This window comes from Vicia villosa, unplaced genomic scaffold (genome assembly GCF_029867415.1).
Source record: "Vicia villosa cultivar HV-30 ecotype Madison, WI unplaced genomic scaffold, Vvil1.0 ctg.000940F_1_1, whole genome shotgun sequence".
Classification (NCBI taxonomy): Eukaryota; Viridiplantae; Streptophyta; class Magnoliopsida; order Fabales; family Fabaceae; genus Vicia; species Vicia villosa.
In genome coordinates this window covers 280,635-300,669 of record NW_026705422.1, presented here as the reverse complement: position 1 = coordinate 300,669, position 20,035 = coordinate 280,635, and the positions used below count along the sequence as shown (strand labels likewise).

At 43.1% G+C, this 20,035-nt stretch overlaps 1 protein-coding gene across 1 annotated transcript; it reads left to right on the top strand.

Moving 5' to 3' along the window:
• The first annotated feature begins 12,270 nt into the window (after nt 1–12,270).
• LOC131632424 (uncharacterized) lies at nt 12,271–14,848 on the top strand. Its single transcript, XM_058903167.1, has 3 exons — nt 12,271–13,211; nt 13,590–14,457; nt 14,777–14,848. The coding sequence occupies exons 1-3, from the start codon at nt 12,271–12,273 to the stop codon at nt 14,846–14,848; spliced, it is 1,881 nt and encodes a 626-aa protein (XP_058759150.1).
• The last annotated feature ends 5,187 nt before the right edge of the window (nt 14,849–20,035 follow it).

Here is a 20,035-nt window from a genome sequence, read left to right as displayed (position 1 = left end):
TGTGATTTTTCGCATTTCTGAATTTCTGGTTTTTCTGCAAAATCGCGTGTCTGCTAAGCGGAGTTGCAAAAGTGGCCGCTACTGATTTTTCCGCAGGGATGCTGCTGGAGGGCCGCTGAGCGGACCCTGCTGTCAAAAATATTTTAAAAACTTTAAAATGTCATATCTTTTGATCCGTAACTCCTTTTTGCGTGCCGTTTGAAGCATATTGAAGCTTAAATAATTGTCTACATGATAGAGTAGGATTGGATGGCAATTGTTTAATTTAATTATGATGTTAATGGAGAATAACATGTAATTATGTGTGTATGTTATGGATGAATTGTATATGATCAATATTCATGGATGCATTATGTGATGTTAATGTCATGGATTATATGATTGATTGCTAAATGCTAATTGATGTTTGAGGTTGGATTAAATGTCATATTGTGTAATGTTGTGCAAAGTTGTAAAGTTGTGATTGTGTAGTTTAAGAGATAGAGGGATCGTCTTAAATGCACGAGTCTTGTTTTGTTGCACACGTACACAAGCATGAGTCTTTGAAAGTGGCAATGTTGGGTAATCTCGTGAAGGTTATTTACTTGTCCCAAACCTAACGAGTATGGGTTTGAAAGCTTAACGAGTATGGGGCTTTGAGGTGGTTATCTAGTCTAGAGAGAAAGACAATCGGCATGACCGGAAATGATAACGGAGGGATCCACATGCATATCGCATAGAATCAAACTTGAGTCGCACGTGTCAGTGTGAAATGTTATGATGTGTGATTATGTGATATGAATTTGTGGATGTGAATTGTGATTGATATGTATATATGTGGAATGATGATACCTTGGATTTTGATTCATAATTATGTTGTGATAATTGGCTTAGTGATTTGGTATGATTACTTGAAGCTTGGAATCTTATTGAATGAGTTAAACATGTTGACTTTTGGAAATGAAGTGTATAAATGCATGTTTTGAGAAGAGTGAGAAATTGTGAATTGTATGCTTGTTTATGTCGCATTTTCCATTATCACATTTTCTGATTATGATTTGAATTCTCACCCTTCTGTTTAAATGTTATCCTTGGTTGGTAACGTGCAGGTTCAGACGAGTAATTGCTTGTTCGTGGCTTAGCCGAAGAACTCTGAGTTTTGTTGTTTGATTAGGTAGTGAGTCATATGCTCTAATCATGTAACACTTGGGGGTTTTTCTTAGACTTATGTTCATGTTTGAATATTTCTATTTCCTATGTTTTGTTGAATATTGGATGTATGTGATAACATTTGGATATGTTGATTTAAAGGCCGTTGTAGCCTAGAATTGTGATTTTCAAGTAACAAAGATATTGATGTTATTTGAATTTGGTAGATGAATATAGTATGGGATATATTCATTGAAATCTTTAATAGCGATTCAAATTGTTTTCCGCAAGCGTTTATGCATAATGTATGAGAACATGAGATTACATTTGTGTTACAATATGATCTTTGCGTATTATGGATGTTGTATGTATGTTATTTTGGGATTTTCATTTTGTGAAAATAAACATGTGGCGCCCTTTTTCCTTTATGCATGCTTACTCTGTTTGATTGTATGATATATTTGGGGTTAAAAAAGGGGTGTTACAGAACACATATAATGCTGACAAAGTTGAGTTATATTGTAATCAAAAACCTAGCCGAATAGCTTGAAGACTCTTGTTACATCATGATTATTTGTAAAGCTGGCTTATGTAATTATGTAACATATACATTTTAATCTGTAAAGAGAAAATGACCATTAGAATAAATTAGAAGCATCTCCTTGAAGACCTACTCTTTCAAGGTCATAGTGAAGGAAGATGAAGATACTTTCTACGAAGATATTGGTGTGTTTGTTAATTTTTCAACAAGCATATGAGAAAAGTCAAAGCAATAAGTTTTGAGATAGCTATATCACTTTCAAACTTTGACTCAGTTATCCAAGTTTGCCAAAGTATAAATTCAAGCAATGAATTAGTTAATCAATTATAAATAATAAGACGCAAGCGAAGATAATCAGAACATGCTCCATTTCACTTCATTTGATATCTTGTTAAGGAGTGTTTGAAAACTTCTTTCTAGACGTGCAAAGAAAGACACATCGAACATTTATTTTTTATCGTATTGTGGTATTACAACAAGTTATTGTTGTTTGTTAACTATTACTTGCGCTACAAGTTAAGGTCTAGATCATCGAATTGGTATGACCGTTCCACTTTCCTTTATCTTCTTGTAGTATTTTTTAATTATTATTGTTGTCTTGTTTGGTGTGTTATTTGTTTGAAGTGTGTGCTTGCTATATGTACATGACATATCTCATTCATCTAAGCCTTACATTCACTCATTCATTTCATTCTTCACCTAAATCATGTCATTATATTGACATCAATGTTTTACTTCATTAAAATTTTATCACGTGCATTAAAATAACTTTCACTGCATTAACTTTTTAACTATGCACTGTAACTATTTCGCAAGTTTTAAAAGTTTTATTTTTCAAACTTTCAAAAATTTATATTTTCGGGCTCATGAGTCGAATCATGGAAGAGCCTGAATCAAATCATCGAAAGGTTTGGGTATATGATTCGAATCAAAACTGAATCCTGACTCAAATAAAAAATGTGCAAATTTTTTGCATTCCGCCTTTGTATTTCTGATTAAATCACAGTTATTCCTGATTCGAATCAAAAGAGGTTTTTGTAGAAAATGAAAATTCTGATTCAAATCAATTTGAAGTCTCACTCGAATCAAACAAATCTTTTCATTTATGATTCAAATCACAACTTTACCTAATTCGAATCTAACCCTTTCAATTTTAATTTTTATAAAAAATGCCTTTTCACATTCCATCATTAACATTCCATCATTACACACATTAAAATTCTTATTTCTCACTTAAACGCTCCACCCTTCCATTTTTTTAAAATTACCATTAATTTCACTTTAACACGTTTCATTTCTCACTTAAACTCTCATTCATCTTATTTTCTATCATTCTTATCATCTCAAACCCATTATCATATTCAACCTCCACCTCCATTCATTATCAACAATGGAAGGTTCAAGATATTTATTCTGAGAAGAAAAATGGTAAGTATCCTAGTTCATCCTCCATGCCTCCTAAAATTTCCAAGCAACAGAGAAAAAAGAATAGAGCTCAAAGAGAACCCTCCAGAATGAAACTCAAGATTATTCCTCTAGGAAATCCTTCTTCTGTTTTCATTTCATCTCTTTAACCTACTTATACTATGGCTGCTTTGGTTCACAAAGTCACTCATCTCATCTATGAAGACAAATACAAAAGATTCTCTTAGTTGTTTATGAATAAGTCTCTTGAAGTTGAGTATTTCGTTACAAAGGAAGTATAAGCTGCTATGAAAATGGATTTTCTAAAGCCATTTGAAAATAACAAGTTATTAGGTTTCATAGTAAGGAAAAAGATGCAACCCTCATCATGTAAAAGCTTTTTATTGCAATGTCTAGTTTACTAAATAAGCTATTGAGTTCAAGTTCCATGGTAGATTGATTTCGTTTTCTCATGAAAACTTCTGTGAGTATGATAGAGGGGTATAATAGTATTTATAATATTAGTTATTAGTATTGTTATTGGGTTGTTACTGTATTTGGGCTTTTAATTCATTATCCATTATGAGTCTTATATATGTAGTGTCTTTGACACATTTTAGGATATCAATGAAATGAAGTTTATCTTTTATCTCTACTTTCTTATTTAGTTTTTATTGTCCTTTTCTAGTATAGAATTTTACAGCTTTTCCTTAGTTTGTTAGAGTTCCAAAATAGCATCCTAACATTGGTGCTTTCATCTTTGAATCTCAATCCTTCCATGGCATACTCATATCCCTCATCTTTCACTATATTCCCCTCTTATCCATGGGAAGGTCCTCCATCTTATTCCTCTAACATACTTTTCACTGCCCCATCACAAAATTTCTCTTATAACCATGGATATACACCACATCAACAACCATCATTCACCTTTCCTCCCACAACAATACCACTTACAACATCTCATCCATACACATCATATACACCTTCACACAATCCGTACATTTCATACCAACAACAACCCCAAAATTCCAACTCACAACCAACCTTTCACCAACAGATAGAAAGTCTCAAACAATATTTGATTGAAACTCATGAGTTATCAAACAAATATAGAGAAGAGTTGAAAGAACAAATCCAAAATATTTTAGATTCATTCAAAAAGACACAAGAAAAACTCAAAGAAAAATATGTGTTCAAGAGATATGCAGAAAAACAGATAGAAAAGGTAGTTTTTTTGGTTGATGTTGCTATTGACCTAGTTAAAACTGCAGCTTTAGAGGAATACAAATCCACCAACAGTGAAGAGGTAGCTTTTTTGGCTGCTTCTAGAGCTGCATCAACGGTTATCGATGCTGCATCTGCTGTTGAAGTTTCAAATAAATCTATCTGCATTGATGCTAAGACTGTAACACCCCGATATCCGCTGCACGCATCAACCGTGTCGGCCAACCGAGCATGTTACCGGCTTAATCAATAATCCCCCCTAGGTCCGCTTACCGGCTGCCCAGGAAATATTGTTTTTGCCTCCCGCAGGAATCGAACCATGTACCTAGGGGTTAAGTACATATTCATAGCAATTCCTGCTACCACTTGAGCTACTAGCTCAAGTGGTAGCAGGAATTGCTATGAATATGTACTTAACCCCTAGGTACATGGTTCGATTCCTGCGGGAGGCAAAAACAATATTTCCTGGGCAGCCGGTAAGCGGACCTAGGGGGGATTATTGATTAAGCCGGTAACATGCTCGGTTGGCCGACACGGTTGATGCGTGCAGCGGATATCGGGGTGTTACATTAAAAAGGCGCCTTTTTAATGTAACACCCTGGATTTCCGCTTACCCCGCAGGGCTTCCGGCCTACCAAGCATGTTACCGGCTTAATCAATAATCCCCCCTAGGTCCGCTTATCGGCTGCCCAGGAAATATTGTTTTTGCCTCCCGCAGGAATCGAACCATGTACCTAGGGGTTAAGTACATATTCATAGCAATTCCTGCTACCACTTGACCATATGGTCAATTGGTAGTGGGAATGGAATGAACATGTACTTGAACCCCAGGGTACAGGGTTCGATTCCCACGAAAGGCAAAAACTCTACTAGTGAGGGGGGTAGAGAAGATCGTGAGGTGACAGTGCCGGGAACGCCGAAGGCTCGGGCTGTTACATAAAAAAGGCGCCTTTTTATGTAACACCCCGATATCCGCTGCACGCATCAACCGTGTCGGCCAACCGAGCATGTTACCCGGCTTAATCAATAATCCCCCCTAGGTCCGCTTATCGGCTGCCCAGGAAATATTGTTTTTGCCTCCCGCAGGAATCGAACCATGTACCTAGGGGTTAAGTACATATTCATAGCAATTCCTGCTACCAATTGACCATATGGTCAAGTGGTAGCAGGAATTGCTATGAATATGTACTTAACCCCTAGGTACATGGTTCGATTCCTGCGGGAGGCAAAAACAATATTTCCTGGGCAGCCGATAAGCGGACCTAGGGGGGATTATTGATTAAGCCGGTAACATGCTCGGTTGGCCGACACGGTTGATGCGTGCAGCGGATATCGGGGTGTTACAAAGACAGAGAATGTTGGTGACAGAGAAACACAAATTGATATCATCCTTCCCAACCAAAAATCTATCCACATCAGAACAATTTTAGGAGAAAGAAATCCACCAGATCAGTCATGGAAACCGTTGTTAAAACCTTCATCTTCAATTTCAGCTTCTCCTCCTATTTTGCCTCCACAACCGCCTAAACCTCCTGATCTACTATTAAAACCACCATTCAAACCTTCTTTGATGCAACAACCATCTTCTACTTCACCGAACATAATCTCATCATCACCGGCACTACTGCCGCCAAAACCATCAGAGTCACTTCTAGAGCTGCCATCACCAAAACCATTGGAGCCATTAAGGCCACCGGAGAAACCACCCGATGTTCTAACACCACAATAGAAGATTTGAAAAAAATAAAAGAAAAGGGAGAGGAGAAGAAATAGAAAGTAATTCGGAAAGAAAATAATAAGCCATTGGATATTTGTTATGTTAACTTGGTGAAATCTAAGCCATTGATAAAAAGCACAATCCTTGTGACATTTATCCTACTAATCAAAAGTTGCCACGTGCCCCTTTATCTCTCAAAAGAAGAACTCCAACCAGCCTTTTGTTTTATTCCTTTTTTTGCTGCGTAGACATGATATATGCCAAAATAATGTTCTAACATTGAATTTCCATGTGTTAATTGCACTCCCACAAATTTGTTTCCATATTTTATATTTGAAGTGGTAGGAACTGTTGAATATGGGGATAGAGAAATTCATTTATCATTCTATCATGGACAAGTAATTGGTATCGGTGAATCAAGGATATGATCGGCTTATGAAGAAAAAAATCAAGGTTTTTTCTTCTTCTATTTTTAGAACCTTGAGGACAAGGTTCAAGTGAACCCGACGACAATGATAGAGGGGTATAATAGCATTTACAATATTAGTTATTAGTATTGTTATTGGGTTGTTATTATATTTGGGCTTTTAATTCATTATCCATTATGAGTCTTATATATGTAGTTTCCTTGACACATTTTAGGATATCAATGAAATGAAGTTTATCTTTTATCTCTACTTTCTTATTTAGTTTTTATTGTCCTTTTCTAGTATAGAATTTTACAGCTTTTCCTTAGTTTGTTAGAGTTCCAAAATAGCATCCTAACAAATTATTTTGGTATCAAATACAAAGGTATAGAAGTTTATCAGTCAAAGGCTCTAGGTTTTAGGCATGCTAAGTTTGTCGAGTCTATCTCCAAGCGTCTCTTTAAAAATCGTATAGATTCTCCGAATTTTCACATCAATCAAATGAAATGTGAAATGCACATGCTTCATTGGGTGTCCGTGAAGATCATGTACGAGAAAGATAAGATCATGCTTCGTTGCATTTGATTTGGTAGATGTTGACTCAGAAGGAAGTCAACTGTCAAATTCACCATGGACCAAATTATGTTATGCAAGGAATATCAGAAGTGTCTTGTTTTCTACACTTCCTTCATCCATTTTATTCTTAAGAAAAACAATATTCGTTCTGCTGAAGTCGACCTTGCTAGAGCTCCAAAGAACTTTGACAACACAAAAATTAAGTTAATGAAGTATCACCGAGGTGACAACGGTGTATACTACTATCAAGATGAATTTTGCATTATTTTTGAAGACAAGTTTGTAGCTCGTGAAAAGGCTATAAAAGGCTATGTTAAGTATAAGGCTACTCGTGCATTTGCATCTACTGCTCATGTTCATCCCGTCGATACCACTTTAGATAGTTTGTCTTTGGATGTGAAAGCTTATCTAAACGTTTGTGTGGACCAGATTTTAGCTTCCTCTAAGGCAAGAGAAGACTGTCTATTTGCTTAACTTGATATTAATGTCGCTGAAGCAAGAGAAATAGAAGAAATTCAAGAATAAGCTGCAAAGGTGAGGGAAGAAAGGTTGATGGCTCAGTTCACTACAATCAAGTATGAAATTGCCGCTCAAAAGGGTTCAGATTTTGACTTTGATTTTGGAAATCTTTCTGCTCCCCCTGGCCCCTATCATGTTGGATGAGAATACGGTGTAGCAAAATAGTTTAGATAGGGGGAGTGAATAGACTTTTTAAAATCAAATAAACCTATTTTTCAAAAATGAAATATCAGTGGTTTTTCAGAGTATGTGTGTAACGCTCGGAAAAATAAGCATATGCTTAATTTGGACGTTTGTGACGTTTATTGGAATTTTACCGTTTTTGGAGTCGTTTCAGTCGGTATTAGTTCGGGATGGCGGACTAATATTTAATTGAAGGTTTTCATATTTTTGGTACTAGAAATATCATTAAGGTAATATTCCGCGTTTTGGGGCGTTTGAACGATATTTGAGCGTAGGGGCATTTTGGTCATTTCCGCGGGATAGATATTTTCTTTTTAAGAAAGAAATATTGTGAGAAGGGAAAGGGATGGAAAGAAAAAGAAGAGAAAGAAAGAGAAGAGAGGAAGAAGAAGAGCAAAGGGGGAAAACAAGAGAAAGTGGAGGATTCTCAACCGAATCGATTGCCGATCGTCACAATAGCAAGGTAAGGGGGTGAATCTAATTTATCTTGGATGTATGATTCTTATAGTCTTGTTCTTGTTCTTGTTCTTCTTGTTCCAATTTCCACAATTTTCTTGTGTGGTCTTTGTTTGATCTAAGTTTGTTTGAGAATGATTGTATGATGATTAAATGATATCCTTGTTGTGTTATGGTGATTGATCATGTTTGTTTTCCATTTCTATGGCTTGATTGAGTGTGGATAAAATGTTAGGTTTTGAGATAGATTGATGAATCAACCATGAAAAGTTTGATGTTAGGTTGTTTCTATGGTTTGTATGTGTTGTATTGGTGTTATAATGATGTTTTGGAGTGGTTTTGGTGGGTATAAGAGGGTTGGAACCGTTCTGGTTCGTTCTGGTTTTTTCTGGGTTTACGCAGGTCCGCTGAGCGGAGGTGGGTCCGCTGAGCGGAGGTTCTTTTGCAGAAAAATATCTGCGAAGGTCCGCTGAGCGGAGCTGAAGCGGACAACAGCATTTTCTGTTTTTCCAAAACTTTGAAACTTCGTAACTCTTGAACCGTAACTCCGATTTTGTCGCCGTTCGAAGCGTTGGAAAGCTAACGCAATGAACTATATTATTATCTAATTAAATGATTAATAGTATGTAGTATCCCATTATTTTTATTAGGATCAAGTGATGAGTTGTGTAGTATGTTCAATTATCCAAACTTTGAAACCTTGTAACTTTTGATTCGTAGCTCCGTTTCGTACGCCGTTCGAAGTGTTAGGAAGCTAGTTGGATGTTCTATATGATAGTATAGGCTTGGTTAGCTTGTTATTAATTAGTTATGAGGTGTTGTTGATGAAAAACACATAATTGTTTATATACGCAATATGATTGGTAAATAATCCTAGTGCTTGGTGGTAATTGTTAATGATGTAGGATGTAGTAGTGGGTGGTTGATTTTCATAAATGGTTTTGTGAACTAGTGCATGATAAATCATGATGATGTGTTGTGTGAATGTTATCGTATTGGTACGAGGTATGTGATTAGTTGTCGATAACATGAGATCATGTTCATATGTGTTATGTATTAATGAATGTTCATTCTTGATATGTGACGATGTTTGGTTGTTTGTTATTAACATGATGTGTGGCCTTATGGCAAGTAATTGTTGTTATGAAAACGATGTATTATCATTGTTGAAATGTTGTTATTACAACTTGTTGATGATGTATTGATGGAGTTGTGGGCCAATGGCCAATATTAATTGATGTGATGCAATTATGCGATCATTTATGCCGATGTGGCTAGTATGTTTTGACGGTGAATGTGTGCTGTGTGCTTATTAATGCCTGTGTGGTAATTATGGTGTGATATAATTGATAACGATGTTATTAATTGGTGATGTATCCTTTTGGATAGAATATAAACGGTGTAACGTGAGTATGTGACCGTGTTATATTGTTGATGATGTTGTTGTCGTGTAATAGAGTCATATATTTGCACAGCATAACATTTCATTACGTTAATGGCGGAATGCTATTAAAAGGTGGCTTGAATTGGTAATTATTACCAGTGGGGGCTTAATGCTCGGTAAAAAGGTGTATTTGCCCGAGTGGCAAGAGGTCATCAGTGGGGGCTAAATGCTCGATGACATTTAGTCGTAGCTTACTGCTCGACAAAGGTGTATTTTCCTGAGGGAAAGAAGTCCCAGCATAATGCTCGGCAAAGGTGTATTTGTCATAATGACAAGGAGGAGTTTTACTCCGGATTTGGTACCACATGCATATGCATAGTCGAGTCTCATTCATCATTGTCTGTCTGTATAATTTTATGTTATCATTCATGTGTCACATTACTTATATATTGATTGTGGTTGAATGAGTGGATTACTTTGTTGTATGATTCTTGATGATACTTGTTGGCATTACTATAATTGTTATGCTTTCATTATGAATTATATTCTCACCCTTCTGCTGATTTGATGCTTGAGTGGCATCCTGCAGATTAGCCGCTTTGGGAGTCTTTTGGAAGAGGTAGTTCTCCAGTTGGTCTAGTCGGTCGCTCTGATATGTAACACTGGGTAGTCGGGAGTCTGTTGTTATTTATTTGTATATGACTCTTTGAACATGTATATGTGATGATGTGCTGATGTGTATAGTAAACGCTTTATTTTGGAAAACTCCTCTTTGAGAGAGAGAGCTATATGTATATATATATATATATATGTTCATATCTTCCGTGTGTTATGTATTGTTTTATTGGCAGGTGTTGTATGCTTTTGGCATCGTTGATGTCCGTTTGTTTTCTAGGTGTTTGTTTGGTTACTTAGTGTAACATCCTAATTGTGTTGTATGAAATTTTAATACTCTGATATTTTCTTGCCTAAATGCTTTGGGTAGAATTGGGGTGTTACAATGTGCGTGGAAGTATTAGAGCAAAATAGAGTGAATTATACTTGAATAGAAATTAACTCATGTAAACAAGTAATCAGTGTACAACAATAAAAAATTGGATTAATGATGATACATTAGGTATACAATCGATACCACTAGTATAATTCACGAGAGATGATTATACAATGATTCAATTCGTGAATTCTAAACTCAACATGTTTCTCATATTTTAATCACCACTAAAGCTCAATTAAGTTCCAATTCCAACAAAACCTTTTCTTAAGCAATAAATCGCAATCAATGCAATAAATTATAAACTAATCTATGAAATGTAAAACCTAGTCATGCAATATACTACAAAATGTAAATGCAAGAGTAAAAGGTAAATAGATGACACGGGGATTTATAGTGCTTCGACTCCGTCGTCCTCTCGTGAGTGTACGTGCACTCTTCAAAGAACTTGGATAATTCCATTAGTTCAATAAATATTAAAAGATTTTATACAATCACTTATCCACAATAATGCTGAAGAAAACAAAACTTCAATTCTGGATCTTAACTTGTAAAGAGCTTCACATCAAACTCTTCTACACAATCTTTACTTGATCGACGCTTCAAGAATATTCCAATATCACCAATTCTGCTCCAAGCCGTCGTCTGTAGTAATTAACCTTTTGATTATACTGATTCCTTAAGCGGTGAATTATCTGAAGATTTGAAAAGAACTTTGCCTTATCCGTACCCTTCCACGCAATCACTTCTAAGGAAATATGGAGAGAAGAACCTCCTTTTTTTCACCGAAATTTGTAAGCACCAGTGAAAACTCCTCAATCTTGCAACAACCTAAAAATATTTAAACCAATCTCTAAGAACGGTTATTTTCAAGATAATGTTTCCCCCAAACAATCATAGATCCCTCATGATCAAGATCTGAAACACAAACTGGGGTTGAAGAAGAAAAAAGATTCAAGTGCAAGAAATTTGAACTTTTCAAACAGAGAGAGTTAATTTCACAAAAAATCACAAATGAATATGAAATTCCACCCACGAAAAAGTGTTAACAAAGTGTTTTAAATGTGCTTGAGTTTAAGCACAAAAATGAGTGGTAAAAGTTGGTTAGATTTGAATCAAGAACAATGCATGTAGTGAGTCAAGTGAGCAACTGAATGGAATAAAAACAATTATGATTTTTGAGCCATTTCCACTTGATCCGAAACAAGTACTGTTCTGGCCTGGGCCGAGCAGGCCCAGCTCTTCTCACTAGCCGAGCAGGCCCAAATCATTGGGCCCATTTACTGGATAACCGTCAAGAGCTATCCACGCGCGAAGACCACGCGTCACGCAGCGGGGGATTCGGTCAACCATCTCCGAACCCTACGCTATGCTCATCCAGAACGTGGGTCACCTGCTGACTCAGCCCTAGCACAAGGACGTTCTGGCAGTTTCCTAGCACGTGGGCCTCCAATTGGATTTGGCCCAATTAGGAAACCTTGGCCCAGCGCTGGGGGCTATAAATACCCTCTTTCACCAGAGGGTCAGGTATTCTATTCTTCACTCTCAACCCTCATTCTCTGATAGCTACTAACTTAAGCATCGGAGAACCTTGCAGGTACCCCCCCATCTTGCTCTCCAAGCCAGATTCCACTGCCTTGACGATTCTTCTGATCAGGTACGATCAGTGGCGCCGTCTGTGGGAACCTTGCTCCCCCTTCTTTAACAAAGATCAAAGCATAACCTTTCACGATCGTCATGGCTAACAACAACAACATCCCAAACTCCGATCCCTTCCTCCTGGAACATCTGATCGAAGATTCCACCCGCAAGGTGACGAATCGTCGTCGGCAAGAAGAACCACAACATGCTCTTGCCGGACAGAGAAGGTTGAGACATGAGACCTCGCAACCTAGGAGGCAGCGGATCCAGAACATCCAGCAGCTGCAGGGCCTCCAACAGGTTCAAAATGTCGAACAAAACCCTCCCGAGGGACACGTTCAGAACGGGGAAGACGAGCAGGCCCGAACCCACAATGGGCCTGAACATCCCCAAAATGAGAATGAGACTGACGCCAGAGACGGGCACGCTGCTTCCTCATTCACCCACACCTCCGACAGGCAGAGAGCCCGTCATGAAGAAGAGGAGGAACCGCTCAACATCCCCGAGGATACTGACCCCATCACTGTCCGCCTGCTCAAAGAACTGCAAAAGACGAACAGCCTCCTCCGACTTCAGGACGACCGTATCCACGAGCTGGAAAGGAAGCGACGGCACCGCTCCCCTCCGCGGAGACATTACCGGTCGCGCTCCTATTCCTCCTCGCGCTCACCTCCGAGGAGACACCGTCGGCGTTCCCCATCTTCTTCACGCTCTCCACCTAGAAGACATCGCCGCCGGAGATCATATTCCCGCTCTCCACCAAGAAAGAGCAGGAAGAATCAGAGACCAGAGGCCACTGAAGCAAGAAGCCTCTCCCCCGAGCAGGGTCATCGGGGCCCTTCCAAGGCTGTGCTGAAACCCCGCGAGTGTCCTTCTCCTCGGGACAATCGCGTCAGCCCCAACAAAGACCAGGGAAGACCCCGGCGAGGCAGACATTCAACTTCACCAAGACCGAGCGACGAAGAGGACTTCTGCAGCCCTTTGTCCGAGAACATCCGAAGAGCCCGCCTCCCTCGAGGGATGGAAAAACCCCCGGCGTTGGACCAATATGATGGAACCACTGACCCCGACGACCATATTCGGAGCATCGAAGCGGTCATGGACAACCACGTCGTCAAAGGCTCTATCAAGTGCCGCATCTTCCCGACCACCCTCAGGAAGGGAGCAATGACTTGGTACAGAAACCTCCGTCCCAACTCCATCCATTCCTGGACCGACCTCAAAGAACTCTTCTTGAGCCATTTCACAGCCTCCCGACGACAACCGAAATCAGAGGACAATCTCGAGGCCGTGATACAAGGGCCCAACGAACCTCTTCGGGATTACCTCGACAGGTTCAACAAGGAGGCCGTCCAAGTACAAACAGAAGACTACATGAAGAGATACCTCTTAGAACAAGGACTTCTCCCCGGCAGTGACTTTAAGAAGGCCATCAAGATTGAGAAGGTCCACTCCATGAACACCCTCCTTCGCAAAGCTCAAGCTTTCATCGCGTTCGAGGAAGGAGAGGCTGCTGCCATCAAAGCCTCGCGAGGCAGTGACGCCGCTCGCAGTTCAAACTATGAGCACCCAGGCTCGAAGCGAGGGCATGAAAAAAGGAAAGACGACAGATCTCTCGACATCAAAGAGCGCCGAGGACCATCTGGTCGCTTCAACGACTACACCCCTCTGAACACCTCCCGGGAGAGGATCCTGGCCGAATGCCAAAACACCGACTTCAAGAAATCAAACATCAGGCTCCCAAAGTCGAACCCCGCAAGGCCAGGAACCGACAAATCAAAGTACTGCAAATACCATAAAAGTCACGGCCATCTGACCGAGGAATGCATCCATCTCAAAGATGCCATCGAAACACTGATCAAGGAGGGTCGCCTTTCGAGATACACAAAGAAAGGGGAACCTTCCCGAAGGGACGACCACAGAAACTCTGACGAAGGGAATTCGCCGGATAACAGGCCCCTACAAGTAGCACTGTCCGTCACTCGCCCAGAGGATTTCATGCCATCAGTCAGGATCCTTACCGCACTCAGCAAATGGGAAAATTTCCCATTCACCATGGTCGTCTCCAACAGCGGGGATCCAGGCTCCCTCACCATCAGTTCAGTCAAGAGAAAGTTCGATGAGTTGCTCAGCGCTAACGCGGACCTCGGCCCTACGCTGCGGAAGTTCCGGGGAAAGTCAGAACCAATCACTTTCTACCTGGAAGAACTGCCCGGCGGAGCTCCAAACGCCACAATTCCCCTGCTCGTCCGAGCTAGAATGGCGAATTTCGACGTCCGACGGGTCCTGGTCGACGAAGGCAGCTCGGTCGACATCATGTATTCCCACCTCTTCCAGACACTCCAGCTGGACGACTCACACCTCACTCCCTATGTGGGTTCGGACCTCCAAGGTTTCAACGGAGCTACCACCAAACCATGGGGTTACGTCGAGCTGATTGTCACCTTCGGAGAAGGGGAAGCCTCCAGGCAAGTCAAAACTAGATTCTTGGTGATCGACTGCAAAACCCTGTACAATTGCATTATCGGGCGCCCTACTCTAGCCGAGCTAACCGCCGTACCCTCCACTGTCCACCTAAAGATGAAGTTTTACACGAGGACAGGACGAGTGGCCACCATCAACGCCGATATCGAAGCTGCCAGGAGAATCTTCGACGCCTCCGTCAAGGGACTAGAATTGATCGCCCCTCCGACCAGCTCCAACAAAAAGCCAAGAGCCGAAGACAAACATCCTCGAAAAGACCAGCATCAGACAACCAACGTCAGCTCAGTCGACCTTGATGCACGGTTTACAGAAGAAAAACTGAAGATCGGGGAAGAAACGCGATCAAAGGCACCTCATCCCGTCCGACCTATCCCCGACGGAGATTTCGAGCTGATCCCATTGGGCGACAACCCCGACAAAGCGGTAAAGATCGGCAAGGGCATCCCAGATCTACCAAGGAAGCAGCTCGTGGCCTGCCTTCGAGCCAATGCAGACTTGTTCGCCTGGAGCGCCGCAGAAATGCCCGGACTCGACCCCGAGGTCGCCTGCCACCACCTCTCCATCGATCCAGCCGCGAAGGCCGTAGTTCAACGTAGGCGTCGACAGTCTCCTGAGAAAGCGGAGGCTGCCGAGAAAGCTGTAAAAGACCTCCTAGAGGCAAATTTTATTTCCGAGGCCAAGTATTCAACTTGGCTCTCAAACGTTGTACTTGTTAATAAATCTAATGGAAAATGGAGAATGTGTGTTGATTATACCGATGTTAACCGGGCATGTCCAAAAGACGCCTATCCTTTACCTAACATTGATAGACTGGTCGACAACTCGGCCGGCTATAAACTATTGTCTTTTATGGATGCTTATTCAGGTTACAACCAAATCCCCATGGCGAGGAGCGACAAGCAGTGCATAGCGTTTATGACAGAGTCGGGCAACTATTACTACAACGTAATGCCCTTCGGCCTCAAAAACGCTGGGTCCACGTATCAACGGATGATGAACAAAGTGTTCCGAGGAGAGATCGGCGACACCCTCGAGGTATATATGGACGACATGATCGTCAAATCTCGAGAAGACACCGACCACACCTCCCATCTCGAGCGGGTGTTTGAGCGGGCCAGATCCTGCAAGATGCGCTTCAACCCGGAGAAGTGCACCTTCGGCGTCCGAGCAGGCAAATTCCTCGGTTTCTATTTGACCGAACGGGGAATAGAAGCCAACCCGGATAAATGCCGAGCATTCTCTGAACTCCCCACTCCTAACAATAAAAAATCCATCCAAGTCTTGAACGGGATGCTCACCGCACTATCGCGTTTCGTCGCGAAATCTGCCCAACACGCACTCCCTTTCTTTAAACTGCTACGAAAAGAAGCGACCTTTGAATGGTCCGAAGAATGCGAGCGAGCACTTTCACACCTCAAACAAGTGCTCTCCAAACCGCCCGTCCTTTCTCGACCCGATAACAACGAGCCTCTATATCTGTACTTAGCCGTCTCAAACGAAGCAGTCAGCGCGCTTTGATCCGAGAAACCGAAAACGGACAAAAACCCGTATATTTCACCAGCAAAGCCCTGCAAGGGCCCGAGGTGCGATACCAACAGATCGAGAAAGTCGCCATGGCCCTAGTGATAGCGGCCAGAAGGCTGCGGTACTATTTCCTCGCCCACACCATCTTCGTCCGAACAGATCAACCCATCAAGCAGCTCCTCAGCCGACCAGATATGGCCGGCAGAATGCTGAGATGGTCCCTCGAGCTATCGGAGTTCGACATACAGTACGAAAGCAGGAAGGCATTAAAAGCTCAGGCCTTAGCAGACTTCGTAGCAGAGATGACCTCGATAGCCGACTCCCCGGACCCGACCAGGAACAAATGGACCATTTACGTAGATGGCGCCTCAAGCAATTCGGGAAGCGGGGCGGGAATTATCTTAGAAAACGACGAAGGACTCATCATCGAAGTATCTTTAGTCCTATCTTTCAACACGTCGAACAACCAGGCCGAGTACGAAGCCCTCCTTGCAGGCCTGAGACTTGCCGAGGATGTGGGCGCACGAGAGGTCAAGATCTACACAGACTCCCAACTCGTCGCATCCCACATCAGCGGCGATTACCAAGCCAAAAACGACGTACTCGCCGAGTACCTCACGCTCGTCAAGGATAAGATGAAAAAATTCATCAAAGCAGAAGTCGAGCATATCCCCTGAGAACACAACTCGCGCGCCGACATATTATCCAAACTTGCGAGCACAAGAAAGAAAGGAGGAAACAAGTCGGTCATCCAGGAAATCCTACCCAGGCCAAGCATAGGCGAAAACGCGCGGGCTCTACAAATATTTGCTATCGGGGACGACCATTGCTGGATGACCCCGGTATATAACTTCCTCACGAAAGACGAACTTCCCGCTGAGGCGAAGAAAGCTTCAGCGATTAAAAGACGAGCCTGTTCGTATACTATCATCGAAAACAAACTATACCGACGAGGCTTCTCCATCCCTCTCCTTAAATGCATCGACGCTTCCCAAGCACTTGAGGTACTCCAAGAGCTTCACGAAGGAATCAACGGCCAACACCTCGGCGGACGATCACTGGCGAGGAAAGCCCTCAGAGCCAGCTACTATTGGCCGACCATGCAGTAAGATGCCAAAGAATACGTCCAGAAATGCGATAAATGTCAGCGACACGCCGACATGCACCTGGCGCCCCCGAACGAGCTCAAATCTCTCTCCTCGCCTTGGCCTTTCTCCACATGGGGAATGGACCTCCTCGGACCTTTCCCGGTCGGGTCTTACCAAAATAAATACCTAGTGGTCGCTGTGGATTACTTCACGAAATGGATAGAAGCTGAAGCGCTCGCCAAAATCACGTCCCAAAACGTACTCCGCTTTTATAAGCGGAACATACTCGCTCGGTTCGGGGTGCCACAGGCGATCATAACCGATAACGGCACCCAGTTCACGGACAAAAAATTCCAGGAGTTCGTAACCAAACTCGGGACGAAACAGCACTTCACTTCAGTCGAACATCCTCAAACGAACGGACAAGCTGAAGCCGCCAACCGGGTCATTCTCCGCGGACTAAAGAGAAGGTTGGGCGAGGCGAAAAAGGCTTGGGTCGAAGAGCTACACAGCGTCCTCTGGGCGTACAGGACGACCCCATATTCGACCACAGGCGAAACACCGTTCAAGTTAACCTATGGCACCGAAGCCGTGATCCCCGTGGAGATCCGAGAACCATCTCGTCGGACTGAGTCACCTCTCGAGGAGGAACTCAATGACGAAGCTATGAGAGAAGAGCTCGACATGGTCGAGGAAATCCGAACAGGATCTTCCCTCCGAGAAGCGAAACTGAAACAACAGATAGCCTTACGCCATAGCACTAAAGTCATCAGACGCGGATTCGAAATCGGAAACTTGGTTCTCCGCAGAAACATGAAAGATTCGCGCGAGGGCAAACTAGCCCCGAACTGGGAAGGTCCGTACCGAGTCTACGATAAAACCGAAAACGGTGCATATTACCTCGAAAACCTTCTCAGCGAAAAACTTGCTCGACCTTGAAACGCTGAAAAACTCAGACGCTACTACAGTTAGAAACAACCTAATGCTACTCGGCCGCTCGTAGCGAACACGAGGAAAGACTGGGCAAGGACTCGCGCCATGGTACAAGCGCGTACGCTCCACGACAGCTACGGTCGGATAACCCCTGTCAGGAGGCAAATCCGACTACGTGGCGGGCCTTACACACAGACCCTCCGCGGAAGTACCTGCAAGGCAGAACCCCAGCTCGCGATGGGATCGTTCACGCCGCGAGCACCTGGCCCCGACCGCGGCCTCGAGCTCGCTTATAGCGCACACCTGCTTTGCGCACCCGGACCGTTCCCTACACGCCCGAGCTATAAACCTCGGCCGAGCGCAAACATAAATATTCGACGATAAAAATCAGATAAGCACAAATAAACATTGGAGCATAAAACGCAGAACAATATTAAAAACCGACCAAACTGGCCGGAGATATCCAAATATTACAAAAATTATCCGGGCATCGCCCAACTGACTACTTTGGCACGCAGGCCACAAAACATTGGCACGCAGGCCACAAAACGATTGGCACGCAGGCTACTATAAAAAAGAAACTGGTTAGACGTCACCATCCTCCTCCTCGGCACCGTTGTCCTCACCCTAGGGCTCCTGCTCATCTTCCCAGTCTTCGAACTCCGGATTTGGCTCAATCCGTCCGTCCACAACCTTGTTGTACGGACCGATGCCCCTCGTCACCAAGCGCGGATTGAGGACTTTGAGCTGATCCACCGCGGCTTTAAATCCAACCCCTAGGGTAGCGACACAGTCGACCTCCAGCTCCCTCACCTTGCCCAGAAGCTGGGAGCGGGTCACCAAGGCTTTCTCGTCTTCATCTTCCTCGGCAGCAGGGAGATGAGACCTCTCTAACTCAGCAATTCGCTCACGGAGCCTTTCTCCCTCGGCCTCCAAAGCCCTGACCTTGTTCCGCTCTTTGCAGAGGTCTTCAACAATGCCGCTCTGAACCTCATACTTATCCTTGTACTGTTCAAACTCGTGCTCTAGCTCATCATATTTGGTCTGCAGAGCATCATAGTCCTTCTGAGGGCATACCCTTTGGGCATTGAGGGCCAAGGCCAGGGCGGCCACCCTCATCATCCCTTCAAGATCCTCGGACAGGTCCTTATCCCGAGCCACCCGATCACGCCTGACTATATGCCTCACCTCCTCGCGCTCCAGCAGCACATTTCTCTTCGAGAAGATCCCCCTGTGCAGAGTACATGAGGGCAGCACTATGTCATCCTCGGAAGGGTTGTCATTGATAAGGGGGCGAAGTTCGGGGGTCCCCTCGTTCCTTTGTTTTTTCCCGGCCGGAGAACCCCCCGAAGTCGTCCCGACCGACGAAGGGGAGCCGCCATCAGGCGCACCCGCAGCAGCCGCCTTGACCTCCTCGACCCGCGATCGCTTCACGGTCAGCTTGACGGGCCCCTTGTTCTTTTCCCTCATCTTCACAACTTTGTCATCCAGGTCGGCCATTTTTCCTGCAAAATAAAGAGTTAGAACCGAAAGGATATTGTTCGAACAAGAAATAGTTATCTCACCTAACAAAATTATCGCATCCCCGTAACTCCCACACTCGAGGATGGCTTTTGTGTTGATATGCCGAGGCTCCAGCATGGGACCTCCATCTTCCTCGAATAAGGGATCCCCGTTGGGATATGTACATACTGCCGGTCTAAACCCGTCCACGAAAGAAGCGAGCCGCTGATACCCCCCCGTATCGCGCTCATTGAGATCCTCGTCCCGGAAGATGTAATAGTCGGTCCCATGCTTGTTAGGGACCAAATAGTACTAATTTTCATATATTG